General features: G+C 42.3%; 1 protein-coding gene across 2 annotated transcripts in view; it reads right to left on the bottom strand.

Annotated features, from left to right (window-relative positions):
• Nucleotides 1-17,568, bottom strand: part of LOC134860794 (activin receptor type-2A-like) — a 38,257-nt gene extending 20,689 nt beyond the window's left edge. The window contains exons 1-3 of one of the 2 annotated variants that reach the window (XM_063877605.1): nucleotides 16,877-17,568; nucleotides 16,615-16,694; nucleotides 507-714 (exon numbers count right to left, since the gene is read on the bottom strand). In XM_063877605.1, the coding sequence (XP_063733675.1) occupies nucleotides 507-714; nucleotides 16,615-16,694; nucleotides 16,877-17,007 (419 nt within the window). In that variant the 5' untranslated portion in view covers nucleotides 17,008-17,568. Of the gene's footprint in view, nucleotides 1-506; nucleotides 715-16,614 lie in introns of both variants that reach the window. The other variant, XM_063877604.1, reaches the window with a different exon arrangement.
• Between the last annotated feature and the right edge of the window lie 467 nt (nucleotides 17,569-18,035).

The following is an 18,035-nucleotide window of genomic DNA, read 5'->3' as shown; positions in this document are numbered from 1 at the left end:
TTAAATCCTCATTTAAAAGAGGCAAAACTGGATGGATCTTTGAGTAGTCTCTTTTTTTGATATCTGTTGGTCGTTTAAATACCCAATCATGGATTCATTTGAATCATTTTTGACATTTCTGTTTTTTTCGGGGGGCAAAGACCTTACACAACAGGACAAATTTGCCCTTAAACCAAGATTATAACTGGGTATAAAAGACACATTTCACATATTATCAACAACAGAGGTTTTATGCGTTCACATTTTCCTAAAAAAGGAGGATTTGCAAGTCACATGTGAGGCGTTTGAGGAACTCTTCAAATCTGGAATTGAGTTTGAAACAATTACAATACACCAAACCAGAGTGACATTAAGCAAGGGATGTTGATTTTGTAAAGTCACTGAAAATGGTTTTAAAGCAGTAACTTGTTTTAAATACCAACAGATCTATGGATAGCCGACCACTGATTTGGTTTCATTCGATTGTTCAGGTATTATTTCTTCGTTTCCTGCTGCCTCCTGCGTACCTGTCGTAGCAGTTGACGTCGTCCAGCCAGCAGCCTTGCTTCACCACCTCCACGGTACCGGAGACGTTCTTCCACGTGGCGAAACAGTGGCGCCGCTTGTCTTCCTCGCCTCTGCAAGGCTCGATGCCGCTGCGGTTGGTGCGCTCCTTTTCCCAGCTGGAGTTGTAGTAGGCGCACTCCTTCGTCTCCGACCGTCCCAGGATGGCACCTGGAGAGGAAGAAGAGGGAGACAAACTTAAAGTTGTGTTTGACTTTCAAGGAGTGACAGCATCCAACACTTTTTCCTGAATTAGAGGTTGCAAATAATTCCTCTATCACAATTTTACAAGGTAAAGTCGAAAGGCAGCTTTTCCATTGAAGGATTTACAGGGCGCTGTGAAAATGTCAATGACAGAGAATGAAGTGATGTATCAAGAACTGGTGGAAGACATTTCTTTACTGCCGGACAAAATGTATTTGTAATAACATGCACCTTTTCTTTCCCAAGTGCTTTATCAATTAAAATGATCCAGGCATGACACAAGAGAAATGGAGTCTGAGTTCCTGCGGATGAAAGCAGACAGCAGGTTTTTGCAAAACGATATCCGGGGAAAAATATTGCATGACAGCTTGTCAGTCTAGCGCCGCTGCTGCCGCCTCTCATCACCTGTCAGAGAGTTAGTCCGGTTTAGACTGCTGACAACACTGTAGAGAGGTGGCCTCCGCTTGCCTGATTCCAAGCGCTGCAAGCTAAATGTTGCAGACACACAGGAAGCCAGGACTGCTTCCTACGTATCATTTTGAATGTGCACCCAAAGGAGCAGTGAGTAGGATTGTACTGCTGTAAGACACGAGCGATACCTCTCTTGACCCGAGAAACCAAAAGCTGTTTTGTTATTCAGCTACTTATCAAGGTGATATCTTTCACATGATTGAATGTCTGCTGAAAACAGTCAGCTTACTATCTGTTCAAAATGTGACCAAACTTGTTTTGGTGAAAACCTCACTCATCAAGCATGGAAAAAGGAAGGCAGTGCATGAGTCAACGGGCTGCAAACTTCTTTCTGCTGAAGAAGTTTGCAGAGTATGAATCATGTCTGTTTTAGGATAAGTATGTTTATTGTACATGAAGCCTGGTTCATCTCTTTTATACGGCCTGTAATGTGTGTTTGAATTCTGTAATCATCATAATGTTTTGGGGTCTGAAGATTTAATACATAATAAGCTTTTCTAATTCATTCAAACTCGTTTTATTCAATTTCCTCTTTATTGTTTTTGTAAAACAAGGGAGGATTCACTCCCCCCCTTTGTTTTGCCTTAATGACTCAAAATGTCCCGTAATTTAACAGAAGTCCAGGACAAAAAAAGAATAATGCTGTGATTTATATAATCCTTCACTTCTCCTCTCCCAGTGAAACAACCTCGCAAAAGAGAAGTGTCCTGACCGCCCTGACAGTGTCTCCATTTGCAAAAGCTTCCAGAAATCAGGGCTTAGCTTCCGTAATGAAGGTTACTTTTTTGGTAGATCATCTATTTTTCATTAAAATGGCTGCTTACGCAAAGCCGGCTAATGCCATCCAGGGCCATGGAAGCGCTGCGGGTCTCTTTCAATAATATTAACAGCTGCAGATGGAGGTGAGTGGCCACTTCACAGGTGAGGTCACTCTCCTCTTGCTGCTTTTACTCGTCAAATCCATTTCACACGAAGCCCTCAACTATTTCCCAGCAAAAGGCAGAGGACGCGGTATTGAACGTTTTTTAAATGATGGAAAAATCTGAAGGCCATCCGTCACTTTGAGAAACTTAAGGAGTGACTGGACGCATTGGACTTTTATTCAATGTAATACAGAACATATTTCTCTACCAATGACAAACCTAGAACATTAAGGTTAACAATGATTCTAATAATAATGAGTTCTGAGTTGAGATCGCTGCTCAAACACTACAAACCCAAGGAACTGGAAATCTAAACTACAGCTAAAGATGGTGTGATGAGAAGTTGCTAAAAATAAAATAAAACAAACCATACTTTCTTTAAATCATGCATCTAAAAAGTGTGGATATGTTCCTTCTAGACTGTGTGTAGGCTTTGACTTTAAATAAGCATCCCGGCAGCTTGGTAAATTCATCCACTCCAGCGGCCCTTCAGCAGTTTAAGTGTCCATTGTATGGCGCCTGGTTTCCTATTGTTTCTGTTCCTGCTGGATGGGGATGAAAGCATTGCTCCCTTCACTGGCTCTCGTGGGAGCTGAAGGCGATAATTACCGAGAAGTATGCGGAGGTAAAGCGGAAGGTGAGCTCATTAGCCACTTCTGGTGTAACAACATTAGCCATGCTGGCGCTGATCCCCGCGGACGATACGTTCGGGTGCGCTGCATACGCATTTCCATTTTGCTGGAGTGATTTACAATGCGTGCAACAGAAAGAATGAGTTCCTGCATGGACTTCATTACAGCCAACTCAAAATAATGGGTTTGCAGTACACAGAAAATAGGTGAAACAAATGCCCCGTTGTTGTGTTGCTAGAGAACTGGGGTAGGATACATAAAATAAGAATCAATAGAGGTCTATATAACAACACTTGATTTATTTAGAGCCTTTAGTTCATCAAGGCCACTAGAAGAGGTTTATTTATAATATAATACGAGCAATTGTTTCAAATAGGGTTGCAACTTATGATTTATTTGGAGTTAATCTGCAGATTATTCCGTCCCAAAGTCTATCAATCGCTTTCACTATACTATGTCAAAATATTTGAGGACATTTCAAGCATCATTTCCCACAATCCAATTGAGGCTTGGATACATTCTTGAAACAAAAGTAAATCATATGCGTCAAAAAGCACGAGACATCACACAGATAACCAAGATGTGGCGCTTTGTTTGATCCCACGACGCTCTTCTATGACATTTTGTTGGTAGTCTTAAATGTTGTTGTTGCCTGATGTTTTTCTGAAAAATGACGTTACTCAAATACAAAAAGCATGACTAAGAGCCTGACGTCTTTGTTCTAGTCGGCCAGGGCAAGCCGCAACACCTCAACAGCTCCATTGATAACGCCTCCATTCAGATATTACACTGTGTGTCAGAGAGCTGCGAGCCATGTGAACTGCAAATACAGTGCCGTGGTGTAAATACAGCCGTTAAGAGCTCAAATCAATCACTGCTCTGAATTGAGGTGACAATACAGGCCGGCTGCCTATAGCGCCGTGTGCCAAAGGTGGGCAGTATGGCGGATATGAAGGATATAAAGCGGGGAAATCAATCTTCTGACTCAGAGTTCACTAAAGCGGATAAAGTCAGTGAGTGCAGAGCCTACACCAGCCACTGTGCAAGGACATACAATAGGGCTTCCACCCACAGGCACATATCCAGGCAATAAAAGAGAGAGGCCTCTTTGTCTTGGGAGATATTTCACGCATGGAAATGTCAAACATGAGAAGAACAGGCTACATTGTTTGCCCCAATAACGTTTGTTGGAGAGAATGATCCAGAAAGAAAATCAGCAGTGGGCGACTACAGTGCTTAAAGCCAGGTTGTTTTATTTGGATATACTTAATCTGTCACAGACTATAGAAATGTAAAGGGAAATCAAAAGGTTAAGATCAAGGACTAATAGCTGTTAATCGTTTTGAGGGGTTAATACATACCTAAATATGTGGGGCAAATGGGTAAAGAAAAACATCTATTACACTTCATATGTAAGACCTGCGTCACTGTTACGCCAATTCTCAGAAAGTCCTACAATAACCCAGAGTTATTCTTATGTTTCATTGATGAAAGGAACTCTTTGTCAGTCCCTTTCTTCATCAAGACGAATATCTGCACACAATCAGTCAAATCAACGCAACTCCTTAAAGGAGCCGTGGAAAGCATCGATCTGGTATTCTAGATTGTTCTCTGATGTCTACAAAGAAGGTATATATATCTTAGGTTGATCCAAAAAATGTCCACATGTGGTTTTACAGACCCATTTACAACCCTATGATTTGGTCCTAGAATGAAACGAGCTGAACTGCATTATTTGGGGCTCATTTAAATAATTATGACGAGCTCTGCTCTGATTGGCTGGTTTACAAGGAGCAACCCCTGGCTGCCTCAGAGCCCACAGAAGTAAGTGAAGTTTGCGAAACTGTGAGAGATGAACCATGGAGGCGATTGGCATCCAGCCTTACAGTCTGAGCCTTTACCGGAGGAGGGAACCGATGAATTTGAAGAACAGCCAGTTGGTCGGAGATTGGAGAGCAACGTTATGCAAGTGTTAGCGTTAGTGTTTCCAGCAGCTGGCGTGTGCAAATGTTGGGGCTGGACTACCGTGTGTGACGTCACACACAGGAACTGTTGTAATTGGCCCGTTTTACCGCTGTGATATGCATATTCATGATTTGCACGTGAAGGGGGCAAACAACGGTGTGTGAGGTTCACGGTATGTCAGCTCAATGTACCGACTCTCCTTATTCCACTCTGCCAAGGTGAATACAGTGTTCCATTCTATGACACCTTTAACTAATGCATGTTTCTATCTCCTACACAAACCCCTTTTGAAAAAGAATGACATTATATAGCATTTTCTCTCTTCTAGTTGTATGTGAGATCTATCAAGGCTAACCACGACCTACTTTAGCTGTGGACATTTAGCAATGCCTCCCCCTGCAAAATGTCTAAACACCCGACCCACTTCCCAATCCACTGGGACTTTGTGAAAAACTGCTTCACCCCTCCTCACCCCTCGCTAGCTGCTTGGTAGCTCTGAAATTCACTCTGACATTTTACATTTTGGGCATTTAGCTGATGCTCCATTCCACTATGATTAGGCTCCCAGTCCCCAACGGTCTGATGGGAAACAAACTTAAAGAGCGCAAGATTTTCCTGCAACCACAGAATCTGATAAGGCAATTAGACGGGATTTTTAGAGAACGATTAGACTGAAAACAGGAGATTCACTAGAGAGAGTGTAATATGAAGATGGAAAAGATTGTGAACTTGGCAGAGACGCTGCGACTTGAGATTACTGATTATCTGCTGCCGGCCCGAAAATTCAATCTTTGTATCGCGGCCAAGAGGTCACGTTAGGTAGAGGCAATTCCAAGAAGCCAAATCCGAGAAATACGGTGGAGGCCTCGACACTGAGAGCAGGACGCAGAGGGTGATGCTTCCCTCTTTGATGGCGAGATCAGATGCACTGTGATAGACCTGAAGGCTGACAAACAGCCAACTTGCTGCTGGCCCCGGTTCACCTGAAGCTTCAAATGAAAACCAAATCCGCAAAATTGATTCAAGCTCCCAGCGCTTAAATGTTCAATCATGATTTGTGCTCAGCATGGAGAATGAACTAAACCATAGTTAGGGAGCGAGCTAAACAGAACGCTGTTATGAAGATTAAATGAAGTAGCAGCTTTTTGTATTTAGGAGTATTGACAGTAAAACATCAACCAGAATAAATAATACAGAAAATCATCCATTGCTGAAAACGCTTTTCATAAACATGATTGAAGGATTTAACAAGATGAGGAAAGTAACTACCTCTTAATAGTTTTAGTCTATGAAAAACCTAATCATAGTTCATATAGATGGATTACAGAGTTTCTGCTTCCAAATCTCTCCTGCACTGCACTAAAATACAGCATTATTTGTTGTTCATCTACTCTGTATTTCCCCAATTGTGAAATATGGCCACAAGCAATTTCCTTTTATGAGACAGTAAGTAGCCGGAGCTGGCACCAATTCACTTTCTTGCTCAAATGACATGCACTCACTCCAACCACCATTCCCATCTCAAATATAAGCCAGAGTGCCAAAGAGGAAACAAAATGCACACGGGAGAGCAGCATCAGATCCTGTGTATTAGCACATGTCTATTTAATCACTAAGTGTGAGGTCTATAAGGTTGGAGCCACGCAGCAGAGATGGTTCTGGTCTGATCTGGGGCCAGGCCATTGAGGTGCATGCTGGGTGGTAAATGACCACCAACCACCTGCCAAACGTTGGAGAAGTTTCGACTAAGTCGCTGTGGCAGGTAGCCAGCGAACGCCTGGGGGGGATTGTCCGCTCTACTCTAAAAAAACTAAGCTGGCTGGTGAAACAGATAAAGTGTCTGATTTATTTAGGAATCCTTGAGCTCGTGTGGCAAAAACAGTTCTGTTCCTCTGAGTTTTTAACAGCCAAGGAGAAAAACAACTTCAGCGGAAAAGCTGCATTTTACCCTCCGTTCTGAACACCTCCTATAAGATTAGATATACTGTAAAGGTTCCAAACTAGGTAGCAGTTTTGTTAAGGCAGCATAAACATTGAACATGAGTTAAAAGATAGTACCAATCTATAACAAAGGAGAAACAACACTGAATGTACGCACAAGTTAGAATGTGTCATTAACCTACAAATGAAGGATGATATCAATAACAGTGTGCAGATAAGTAGAAATTGTTTTCTGAAAATGTGGATGCATTGAGGTTGAGTGGGAGTACAATATGTACAATTTATTTAGGGTTATGAAAGGAGAAACTACAGAAGATAATTGTATGCTTGACTTGTTTCTGTTGCTAGTTGCTTAACACTTGATTTCTACCCTTTTTTTGCTGCCATATTGAAAGTAACGACTTCACGTTTCTGGTTTCACTGACAGCTGATACTGAGCTCCAAAGATGCACCATTTCTTAAAAAAGGGAAAATAATACAGTTTATATCGTCAATAACTGCATTACAGTGTGACATTTAAGACTCAAGAACTGTCCATCAGGCATGTTCGACTGCTGAGGAATACAGGAAGTGATATCCAGTTTCCTCAGTGACTGGTCACAGGGCTCTGCTGCCTCGTAATGAAAAGGCATTTTGGCGGGCCAGGCCTGCACCCGGCACTACATGCACTGAAGTAGGTAAACAACTCATTCATCAAGGCTTTTTTTGTGAGGCTGCCAGGAGCGGGGATTGTTCGTTATGACGGAATTTGTTCCAAGGATCAACCCTATCATCTGCGTCCAGGCGGAGATGATATAGATTTGAGCTGATGTATGGTGGTACGGGGCTGGTATGTGTGGGTATACGCGTGACATGCGCTTAAAACAAATGTGAGTGATGATTGTTGAACAGTGTGGAATAAAGAAGTTAGGGGGAGGCCAGGGGTCAAAGTGATGACTGCAGAGCTCTGGGCTTTCCAGTAATACATGCTGTTGCTCCTGATGCAATTGGACACCCTCTCCCTCACATAAATAACTCAAGATAAACTTAATACAGCTTTTGCATGTGGTAATAACATTTGGACGAAATCTTATTTTCTTCGTAGTGTTGCTGCAATATTGGTATAGAGGTAGCAATAATATCCTGCGAACATTCTGGAGGAAAAGAGGCAAAAGAGCTACGGTCAGTTTCAGATTGCGTACGAGAAGAATGTAGAGATGTGGGGTAAAGATGGGTTTAGACACTTCGATTGGACTATGATCAGATCAAGCTCTCCCTTTGAAAAGGTGTCTTACAAAATCAGATAAATCAATGTTATTAGCATGTGTGAGGTTAGGAAACCCATTAGAGCTCTATTTGTTTGTCTGTTATTCCCCTGAAGGATGGGACAAACACATTCAGTGTCATTAAGACGTGTTGGGGACAAAACCAATCAAAAACCTGCATCCTAATGGCTCATCAGAAGGAGCCAATAACTAGGCCCTGCTGGTTAGAAATGCACTTTCCTTTAGGGCAGCTCCTGATAAAGAGGTTCCACATCATTAATAGCTTTCCAACTATTACAGGCATTAGGGGCCAGGGGCATGATGGGATACCACTGACTGTGAGGGGAGCAGTATCTTGGCGCTAGCGGCGGATTTTCAAGTCCCATAGCACGAAGTTTGATAAGAAGTTCGCCTTGGTGCTTAATTGCTGTTTAAGAGAGCTCTATCGCCGTCTACAATCTAATGGTGATAATCATATAAATGATTTGAGAGGAGATGAGGGGGGAAATAATAAGTGTCCCAATGTGTCCTGAGACGGATGGGATTTGTTATTATGATGAAAGCGGAAAATGTGGATAATTTGATTCATTTCAGTGGTCATTTTGGAGCTGAATGAATAGAGAGGTAGCAGTGGAGACACTATTTTACAGCAGACAGTCATTTTGCAGAGCAGAGTGCTACATTAACGCTCGATCAGACGCTGTCGTGACATGGCAGGGGTGCTCGGGTTGGCTCGGGTGAGCTGGTCACAAAGGCTGCAGTCTTTTCCACGGCCGGGAGGAGGGACGTGGTGAGGTGGGGGCATTAAAAACCACAGCACTCAGCAACTGAATCCAATCCCTCTAATCCCCGCTGGTATGCCCGAGCGACAAACGCCCATTGGTCTCCGCCTCAATTAGCGCTGATGGGGCCGGTTGCCGGAGTCTCTCGCCGTTAAATTGACGCCGGCAGCACAGTTTGCACACGAAGAACATACCGTGTCCCTCGTGTGTATGGGCTACAGTCGTCCACTGCATACCGTACATTCTTTACATGACGAGCCATTTAAAACTCCTCGTTATCTCTAGCGGTGGAGAAGGATCTGCAAAATCCCCTCTGCGCCCCCCCACCCCCCCATCATCCCCTCTGTACTTGAATTGTTTGGATTTATTTGAAGGGTGTGTTAAGTGCCACTTGGGCTTAAAGCTGAACTGCGTATTGAGTTTTCAGTGATATTGTAACATCACAAAGCCGACGGTATGAGCGTTTCAATTCACTTCTATAAAACAAGCAATCAATAAGAGAAGAATGGAGGGGGGAGGAGGGAGGGAGACTGGCAGACAACACCATGATATAAACTGTAGGTGGAGATTGGTCCTTTGTGAATCCAGTACAGAGATTTCCCACAATCCACTGGTGAAAAGTTATTGAATGTGCTTCAGGCACCCATCACAAGTGAATACAGACCTTCAATCAAACCTTCAAAAACAATATCTCAGTTCATATCCAATAATGATGATTAGCAGGGCTGCAAGACTTTAACTGATATTGCATCCATTTTGATCAAAGTCTGTGTATTCTGCAGCTTTGCTTACATTAGAAAATGCGAAGAGGGGAGAAAGTGTACAGAAATACACTCTGTGGTCAAGGTTAGCCCACACTGCTGCTGATGTGTGTAACTAATGCACCGCTCCATTATGAGTCATCTCACGTGGTCTTCCAAGACGTTCAATTACGCTCAGTGTTTGCACTCGCCGGCTTCACATTTGTACAAGACAAACCAATAAATGTCGGGAGCTAATAAACCCCTCTTTCTCATCTGTGCCGCCATCAGCTGCCTCCTCTTTATATTTAGTGTAAAGTAATGACACATACTGGTCACAAGGCCCCTCACAGCCCAAATAAAACCCTAACACTTGTGTATTTTTAATGATATTATATTACAGGTGCAGTAAGTGTTTGACTCCCTTCATGCCGGGAATAAATAATGTCTGCAGGGTTTATAGTTTTGCTCAAAACCAAGATGACTCAGTGACTGCTGAGATTTCTCTTTCCCGTCAATACTGCTTGGAAGAGAAAACTTGTCAGCCAACCAAGAGTTTCAAGACCAAACAAATCCCCTCTTCACCTCCCTGGAAATACTAATAAAAGGTTTGAGCTACAAGTGAGCAGCCAGTGTCAAAAGACAAGTCGGCTACAAAAGCTTAAAAGCCTAATATTCAAGGCATAATAAAAGCTATTCTTCGACTATACTTTCAGAACACATCCCTATTGGACTTTTCTTCCTTCTTTCAATTTTTGTAAAGGTGTATAACAGGGACGCTAAATGTCAGAATAAAGACCTGTTGATGTTTTTGCAGACCATATGGCTGCTGCTGAAAGCATCCTAACATTTGAGGTTCATCAGATAGTGACAGCAACAATAACGGCCGGATAACAGACCCCCAATATCACAGGCGAACAGCGTGTCCGCAGTGTGTCCGGTACACCATTACCCTTTAGTGGAATTGGTGATAAGAGGTTAGCACGACCTTCATGACAATAAGGAATCTTGGCAGGAGACGGGCGAAGACGAAGAGGAGGAGGAAGGAGGGAGAGTAAAGCAGGCGAGGACCCTCGAGAGAGCCTGAAACAAGAGCATGATGAATGTACAGCTCGCAGTTTTTAATCAAGGATCAAAGCCGGGCCTCAGTCTGAGCAGCCAGCCTGTCTAGACTGAAACGCTCCCAAGCACATAAAGCAACATCTGCAGGATGCATTAATTACAGTAAAAGACCGATCTGGACCACACTAAAATAAAATAGTCCTGTGTATATTGGAATAGGCTTATCGAATACCTTGAGACTCTAACAGCTGAAGTTACACACACGAAAGGTGACGTTGCTTTTTCAACCTTGGACTCACCATCCCTATCCTTTGTTCTAATTTGAGTCAGTAATGGTTACAGGGGCAATTCATCCACTTCCTGTTTAAGAGGTGCGCTCCGACTGCATTTACATTTTAGGCTTTTAGCTGATGCTCTCATCCGGCATGACTTACAAAAAGAAGAGCAGATTGGGTTATGCTCAAGGACGCAGGCAGTGACAGGACGAATGCCTGTAGAGGATGTCAAACACGTGACCCTTTTTGTTACGGGGGGGCTCGTTGGCCTGACCCTCATGCCTACTCAAATGTTATTATCGCTCAGGTATAGTCGTAGGTTAGAATTATATAGTCACCATCAGTATGATTTCATTTACACTCTTTGTATCGACAACAAAAAAGACTACTTAGATGCAAAACGGGAGAATAATGGAGTCTGATTACTATGATTAATAGGTATGGCTACCGTATTGAGCGGATTTATCAGTATCAGTGTGGCTCTTACTGTCTTACACTGTCTAATCCTTACCAACATCTCTGCTTGCTCCAAGCAGGAAAAGCTGAATTAAATATGTATTTTATTTCAGTCCCTTCACGGCCCCTACCACTGCCGTTATAAAAAGATCCAGAGCATCACATCATTGGCAAACATGAGCTGTATGGAAGATTTAGTGCATCTGTAGCCTCAGAAAACTACACTAAACCCAAACGATTTCCTCTAATTACTTAACCTCTGAGGTGCTTTTCCACTGGTTTGTCCTGTGTGGCAATCCTGAACCCGGTGATACCAGAAGCAGGTTGCAACAATAGCTGCTGACGAAGAAAATCCCCTCAACAGCAATTACGGTATTTTGATGATTCTTAATTGTAGTGAAAGTTTAGATAGTCATTTATGTGGTGAGTGTGCTTTAAGAAGCCCAAGGCCTTTAAAATCAGCTGAAACATTATCGTGTAATTATAAAGAAAGGTTACCTGCCAAGCCTTTCACACATGATGAACTGGGTCAATCAATTGACTATCAGTTGATCAGTTGAATGATTTCCAATAGTTCAGTGAGCCGGGAAACAAAAACAGCAATAGTGTTTGCAACTCAACTTTATGAAGGTTGTACGTGCCGTTTTGTTCTTTTCCACTGATTTAATATAAATGCAGTCTAATGTAAAATAGCAGAGATCAGGTGACCAAAATATATGATTTCACAACAGCCTCCGTTGGCAGGAAAATAATTTGGCCCAATGTTGGGTCAATCCAAAGTCCTTTGGTGGAGAGTTTTTAAACTGTGCTGTCTTTCAAGTGACTACCACAATGTGTGCATGTTAACGCACATATTTAGACAAAGTAGATTTTTCACTGAATAAATGCAACCATGAGACTTCCCAAACAAGTTGCTTGTAGTGGGCACGGAGCACCAAACACCTGGCCAAGGTCTAATTTTAGGAGGGTCATAATTCCCCCTTCACAGATCTGGCAACATGCTGTTTTTGGTCACCATTTTACCAACATGAACTAGCAGGGATTTTAAGATGTTAAAGCACAGAATGATACACGGCCCTGCAAAGAAGTCTGACTAGTTGGGCCCAATGGGAAATGGAGGCTACATCTGGCCTTAACAAATACACCTGTGTGTTTGGAGGCTTATGCATTATGCAAGAGAACATTTTAGAAATAGATAGGGGAGAAAATAGGACAGAGACCCGTCCAAAAAATATCCAAAGCCCTGCAGCAGAGGGCACAGGATGGTAAGAAGTCACCGTGAAAATGGTTTCAATGCAATAATACATTACATTAAATGAGAACGCATTCAATTACAGTTTTCATATCATTCAGGCCACATTCCTTTTGCTAATGTTTAATATACTCAGAGGAAGGGGCAGCCTTAAGCAACACCAGCCACAAAGAATGCAAATGTTTTCAGAATGGCTGGCAGAGGCTTCACAAATGGACAACTTCTCGCTTCCTACTCTTTGATTTCACCGCCCATTCAGTGACGTTGTTATCAGAAAAACGATTCAGCACAGTTTGTCTTCATCAAACAGAAAGAGCGCTATATATGTCTTCTAATAATAAACATGCCTGGGAAAAAGGGTGTCCTTTGCCAGGAAAAAGCTTTGAACTTTAATAGATAATTGGCTAAAAGAAACAAACCAAAAAGTATGAATCTTTCTTCCCATGCATACTTCAGGTATCTGATCTGATAATGAACTGCATGCTGGAGGAAAACGTCTCTTTATCTCTTTCTGTCCTCTGGAGGGAGGTCAACGGTCAGGGTCCACTTAGAAAAACACAGATACGTCTTAGGCTTAGTTGAATCTGCCGTTAACCAAATCCCCCATGTATAGCAACTGGATGAAAGTTATCCCCAGTTCAATGGGACAGAACAGAGACCCTGGTGAGATCACTGGGTTCAGATACTGTTTCAGGTTTGATGTGAAGCAGAGCTGAAACTGAATCATCACATCTGCTGTGCTGCTGAGGATTTCGGTCTCTTTTTTTTTAAACCCGGGGCTGCTCCAGCCTCGCCATATCGATGTAACCTTACACTGGTGTGCGAGAGAATCAATGTCTGTGTGAAACTGCTGCAGTGTACAGAAAAGGAGGCCAAATGTGAAGGAAGAGCACAAGGCTCGACTTAACCATCCATCAGTCTCAGAGGACGATGTATACAGAAAGCTAAACAGCCATTTCCCCCTAAATTACAGGCAAACATGACTTAAACACGGGTATGACCTCTGCAGATTGTGTGAGCTGCATTCAGATCATGTCAGAAGAAGAGGAGGCACAGGCCAGAGTCTTGTTGCTTCAAGTTAGACTAATTATCCTCATTAAGTCATTAGGAGAAATGAGCCGGTCATAGGGTCAAACATCATATGCTTGCTAACAACCATATCAATTAAATGGAAGATATTGCTGGCTTAGGGTACATCACAACGTTGTATAGCCTGTATATGACATGGGTTATTGTTGATACACGTAAGACCCTCTTCTATCATTTCTGAAACCCAATCAAGGCATAAATAAACACATTATTTAAATCGCCATTAAGTTTCTCCTAGCTCACAGTCCCATGAAATCTAGCAGGATCTAAACTGCCATGACTCCTGAGGCAGCACAGTAAATATTTACCTATTTGCAGTTGAAGACCACGTGAGATCTCAGGCAGAGGTCGCATTTCAAACAGATGACCAGGGTTCAACATCCGCCTGCTGCAGTGTCGCATTATCAGTTAGAAGGCTTTTTTTTCCAGCTTCAGTAGGAATTTCAAAACTGAGCCCAAAGTAGCAAAACTCACACATGAAACCCGTTTACTATCCTGTCACATCAACACATTGGCAGGCAACCTTGACCCGCCATGTGTTACGGCAGCATTTACACATGCCAGAGTGGATCAAAACACTCGGCAGCAGCTGAACGCAACATTAAACCAGGTCACATTTCACATCTATGCCTTTTCTGTGTGGAAACTGACACCCTCCATTCCTCAAGCCCTGTCTGGTTTTAAGGCTTAATTAAGAAACTTTGGGTATTAATAAATGTCCAGAAACTGTGAGAAGGAATTCCATGAAACGTGTATTCTTTAAACTATTCACCACTGCAAAGTACAATTCATTTACTATTGCCTAATCTGCCACATGCTTTGTCAATAAACTAATTGTTTCTCTGTAAAATGTCAGAAACAGTAATAAGATAACGATCACAAGTGCACAGGGCATGGCGACATTCACGTATTGCTTGTTTTCACAGTAAAGATATTCAATTTACTCTAACAAAACATGACTTAAAACAGAAATCTGTGTGTCCAAGAGGCCGAGACAACAGCTAATCGATTGCAATTTTTGCTAACTAATTTGTCAATAGACTGACTGATTAAGCATGCTTGCTTCTGTCTGTTCCATATCATTTTAAACTGGAGGATAAAGCTCTCTCTCATTGCTGTTCAGGACCAGTATCATTTCATGGCTCCCTGTCTAGTGTGATGTACAACATAGCATTACATAACCAAATAAAGACAGTGTTACTTGAGTTATTAGTTGCCAAACAGCTTCTACAAACAGGGTCTTCTGCATCTTTGAATACACATCTCAATGTTATCTTGAATATTTTGTCACCTAATCAAATGAAGCACTGTGGGCTGAGAGCCCTTCCCTTATCGCAGGTTTCTTGGTGGAGTCTTGAGCTGTGCCAATTCAACATGGATTTCATCGAGGATTATTATACCACCTCAAATAGGAACCCTTCATTTCCCCACTTCAGACGGTAATGAGCGAGCGAAATAATCATCTGCTGCACTGTGCAATAAAGACAGCACCTGGCTTACACTTCAACCAACCCTAACTATTACCGTATTTGAGAAGCCTTTTAATTTCTCCTCAAAGACACCCCTGGGCTCGCTGTAAAAGGACAATTCTACTGTGACTTCAGATTTGATTTTACCTTTCTATTTCTTAAGTCTTAATTGGAATTACTTGAACACACTGGATATTTTATAAGCTGGGTAGATCATTTCCACAGAAAACTGAAAAAGTTGCAAAAGCACAGACTGACATTTTGAAGTTTCCTTCTCTGCTTTATAATAATAATAATACACTTTCCAGTCATCTCATTTCTGCTGGTACACAATAATCAGAATGCTGCCTCCAGGTCGAGTTTTGTTTTCTTCGACAGATTCATCTTTCAATTGATGCAATCTGTGTTTGCGTTAGGATCTGCCTCCTGTCAATCACCTTCTAGTCAACAGATAGCAAAGTAAAACCATCAATCACCTTTTCAGCCAGTAATCATCACATTCATGTATGTGACTGACCCATTAGAGGACCACTGTATGGTCCTACACAACACCTTTTAACATGTGTGTGTTATGTGAGGAGATTCTCTTATTTAGAGAGGTGGAACAGGGCTGCATCTACTGGAAAATCAACTGGACTTTACACCATTAGACCCAAAACAGTGGTTTTAACATTGCAAGGTTCAAACTCTTTTTTGACAGCAATGTTTAGATTTCTTATATAATGCTTTACCTAATATCAGATTGGCATTGAGTAACAGAAAAAATGCCATCTCTTTCTATGCTCTGCAGGAATAGCCCTCCATGGTTGACCCTTTCCAGCTTATTATCACCTCACTGACCCCGCTGACATTTATTATGCATCCACCCCTGGGAAATGGGGACGCATAAAGAATGTTCTCCAACATGAAGGGTGGAAACTGCTCTGCTGTGGTGAGGAGGTTAACAAATTACTCATGGTATAATACACATTGCTGAAACTGAACTGTGTGCGGTATAAAATGAAAGGTTAAACCCACCTACACCTTGATTACCTGCCACCCAAAATGTCCATGACCTTTTGAGCAGATATATTTTAGCAGCCATGACAGGATTAAAGATACAAAGCTTATTCAGTGGCTATGAATGCATACCTGCTATCGTTATTATTTTGTATACAAGTTGTGGATCATTCATTTAGACATTAACCACGTTTTATTTTCACCACACAAATTAGTATTCTATATCCATCTCATGTTAGAATGTACTTATTGCACTTCTGTTTATACAGCAACTCAGAAAATAACAGAGGACAGAGTAGTTATGTAATGGAATTTAGCTTAAACCCAATTTGTACTGGTATTTCCCACGAGAGGCCCCTCAAGGACCAATTGAGGTCTCCATGTCCCAGCTTGGCTCAATACTGATATCTTAAACACATATACAATGTATAGACACACATGGAGGATGCACACTAACTCCCCTCTGCATTCTCCACAGATAAAAGCATTGCAACTCTGCAGAGGGAACAATACACTGAGTTCACCAAAGTTGACAATAAGCCATATATTACCCCCCTGCACACCCACCTGAAGAGCAGGAGAAGAGGAAAACGGCGAAGGCCAGTTTGGTGGCGTCTCCCATTTTCCATCCGAATCTGATCCTCTGACTAGAAAGAGAATATAAAAAAGCAAAAAAAAAACAAAAAGAAAACACAAATCTCAAATCTCAAATTCAAGAGTCCAATTAAATGTCTTGCTGCTCCACAGAGCTCTGTCTCTGCAAAAAGGACATCTTTACAATGTCAATATCGAGTCTAAATCCACAAATCCCAGGCAATGCAAGCCTTACTAGTCCAAAAAAAGAAGAAGGGAGGAAGAGGAGGGGGTGAAGAAGAAGAAGAAGAAGAGGAAGAAGAGGAGGGGATGGCTGGAGGTATTTCCAGGTTTACAGACAAGCAATGGAAGCAGTCTTCTTGGCATTCAAGCCGGGGCTGTCAAATACTTGTGTGTGCAGCATTGTTACGAACAGACGTGTTGTTGTTGTTGTTGTTGTTGTTGTTTTGTTATTCTGACAGCAGCGGAGCAGGGAGCCGAGCCACAGCCGGGCAGGGCTAACATCCATCGGATTGGAAATCAAGCGCACTTCGCTCTCCGATCAAACTTCTCCTCGACACGCTCCGTCGCATAGCTTTGAAACGATGATCAAATAATCATTTACTTCTCCTACCGCGGTAACCGGAGGCTGGGACCGTGTGTTTTGTTGTTGTATTCCGCGTGTAAGCCTCAGTTTCGGCCGATAGTGGCGGGGCAGCTCCGTCCGCTCCAACAGGGAAACAACCGAGGCTCCCTCCGCCGTGATAGCCCTCTCCAAAGTGGGCCAAACAACCTTCCCCCGTCGAAATGACTTGAATGAACAAGTGGAAACACTATCATATGTTAGCAATAACCACTCAAGCTGCCGCTAATCCGTGTAGCTAATGCAGCTATCGAGTTCAGGACGAGCTGCTTTTCCCAAGTCCGTCTCCTCCTCGCCTCCTCTGGTCGGGACAATTTCAAGATGGCGTCACTGACCAATGTCAAGTCAACACAACTCATGGATGAAGCTTCCGGTGGAGCCTTTCACACTAAAACAGCTCAATGGAACGGGACATTAGATTAGATAAATCGATTGATTCCAAGTTGTTTTGAGATAGATATATAACACAATATAAAATAAACACAATCAATGAAATACATCGTAATAAACCAACCTACTAATAAACACAAAGATAAAGATAGGATACTATTACACATGTGTGCAGTTTGAGTTGGAGTTACATTACTTGGGCAAATGCATGTCATTTGTATTTATTGTCCTCCCTTGGTGAAAAATGTTGTGGAATTGACCAATCAGCTGAGGCCCCTGTCACCTGTGATAGGTCAAGGTCATCAAATCACAGTCTGACAACAACATTAGCAAGCACAGTTAAGGTGAGTGGAGATTTGGAGTTTAAGAAAAAGAAAACGTT

The sequence above is a fragment of the Eleginops maclovinus genome, chromosome 24 (genome assembly GCF_036324505.1).
Source record: "Eleginops maclovinus isolate JMC-PN-2008 ecotype Puerto Natales chromosome 24, JC_Emac_rtc_rv5, whole genome shotgun sequence".
Taxonomy (NCBI): domain Eukaryota; kingdom Metazoa; phylum Chordata; class Actinopteri; order Perciformes; family Eleginopidae; genus Eleginops; species Eleginops maclovinus.
This window is presented reverse-complemented; position numbering and strand designations above follow the sequence as displayed.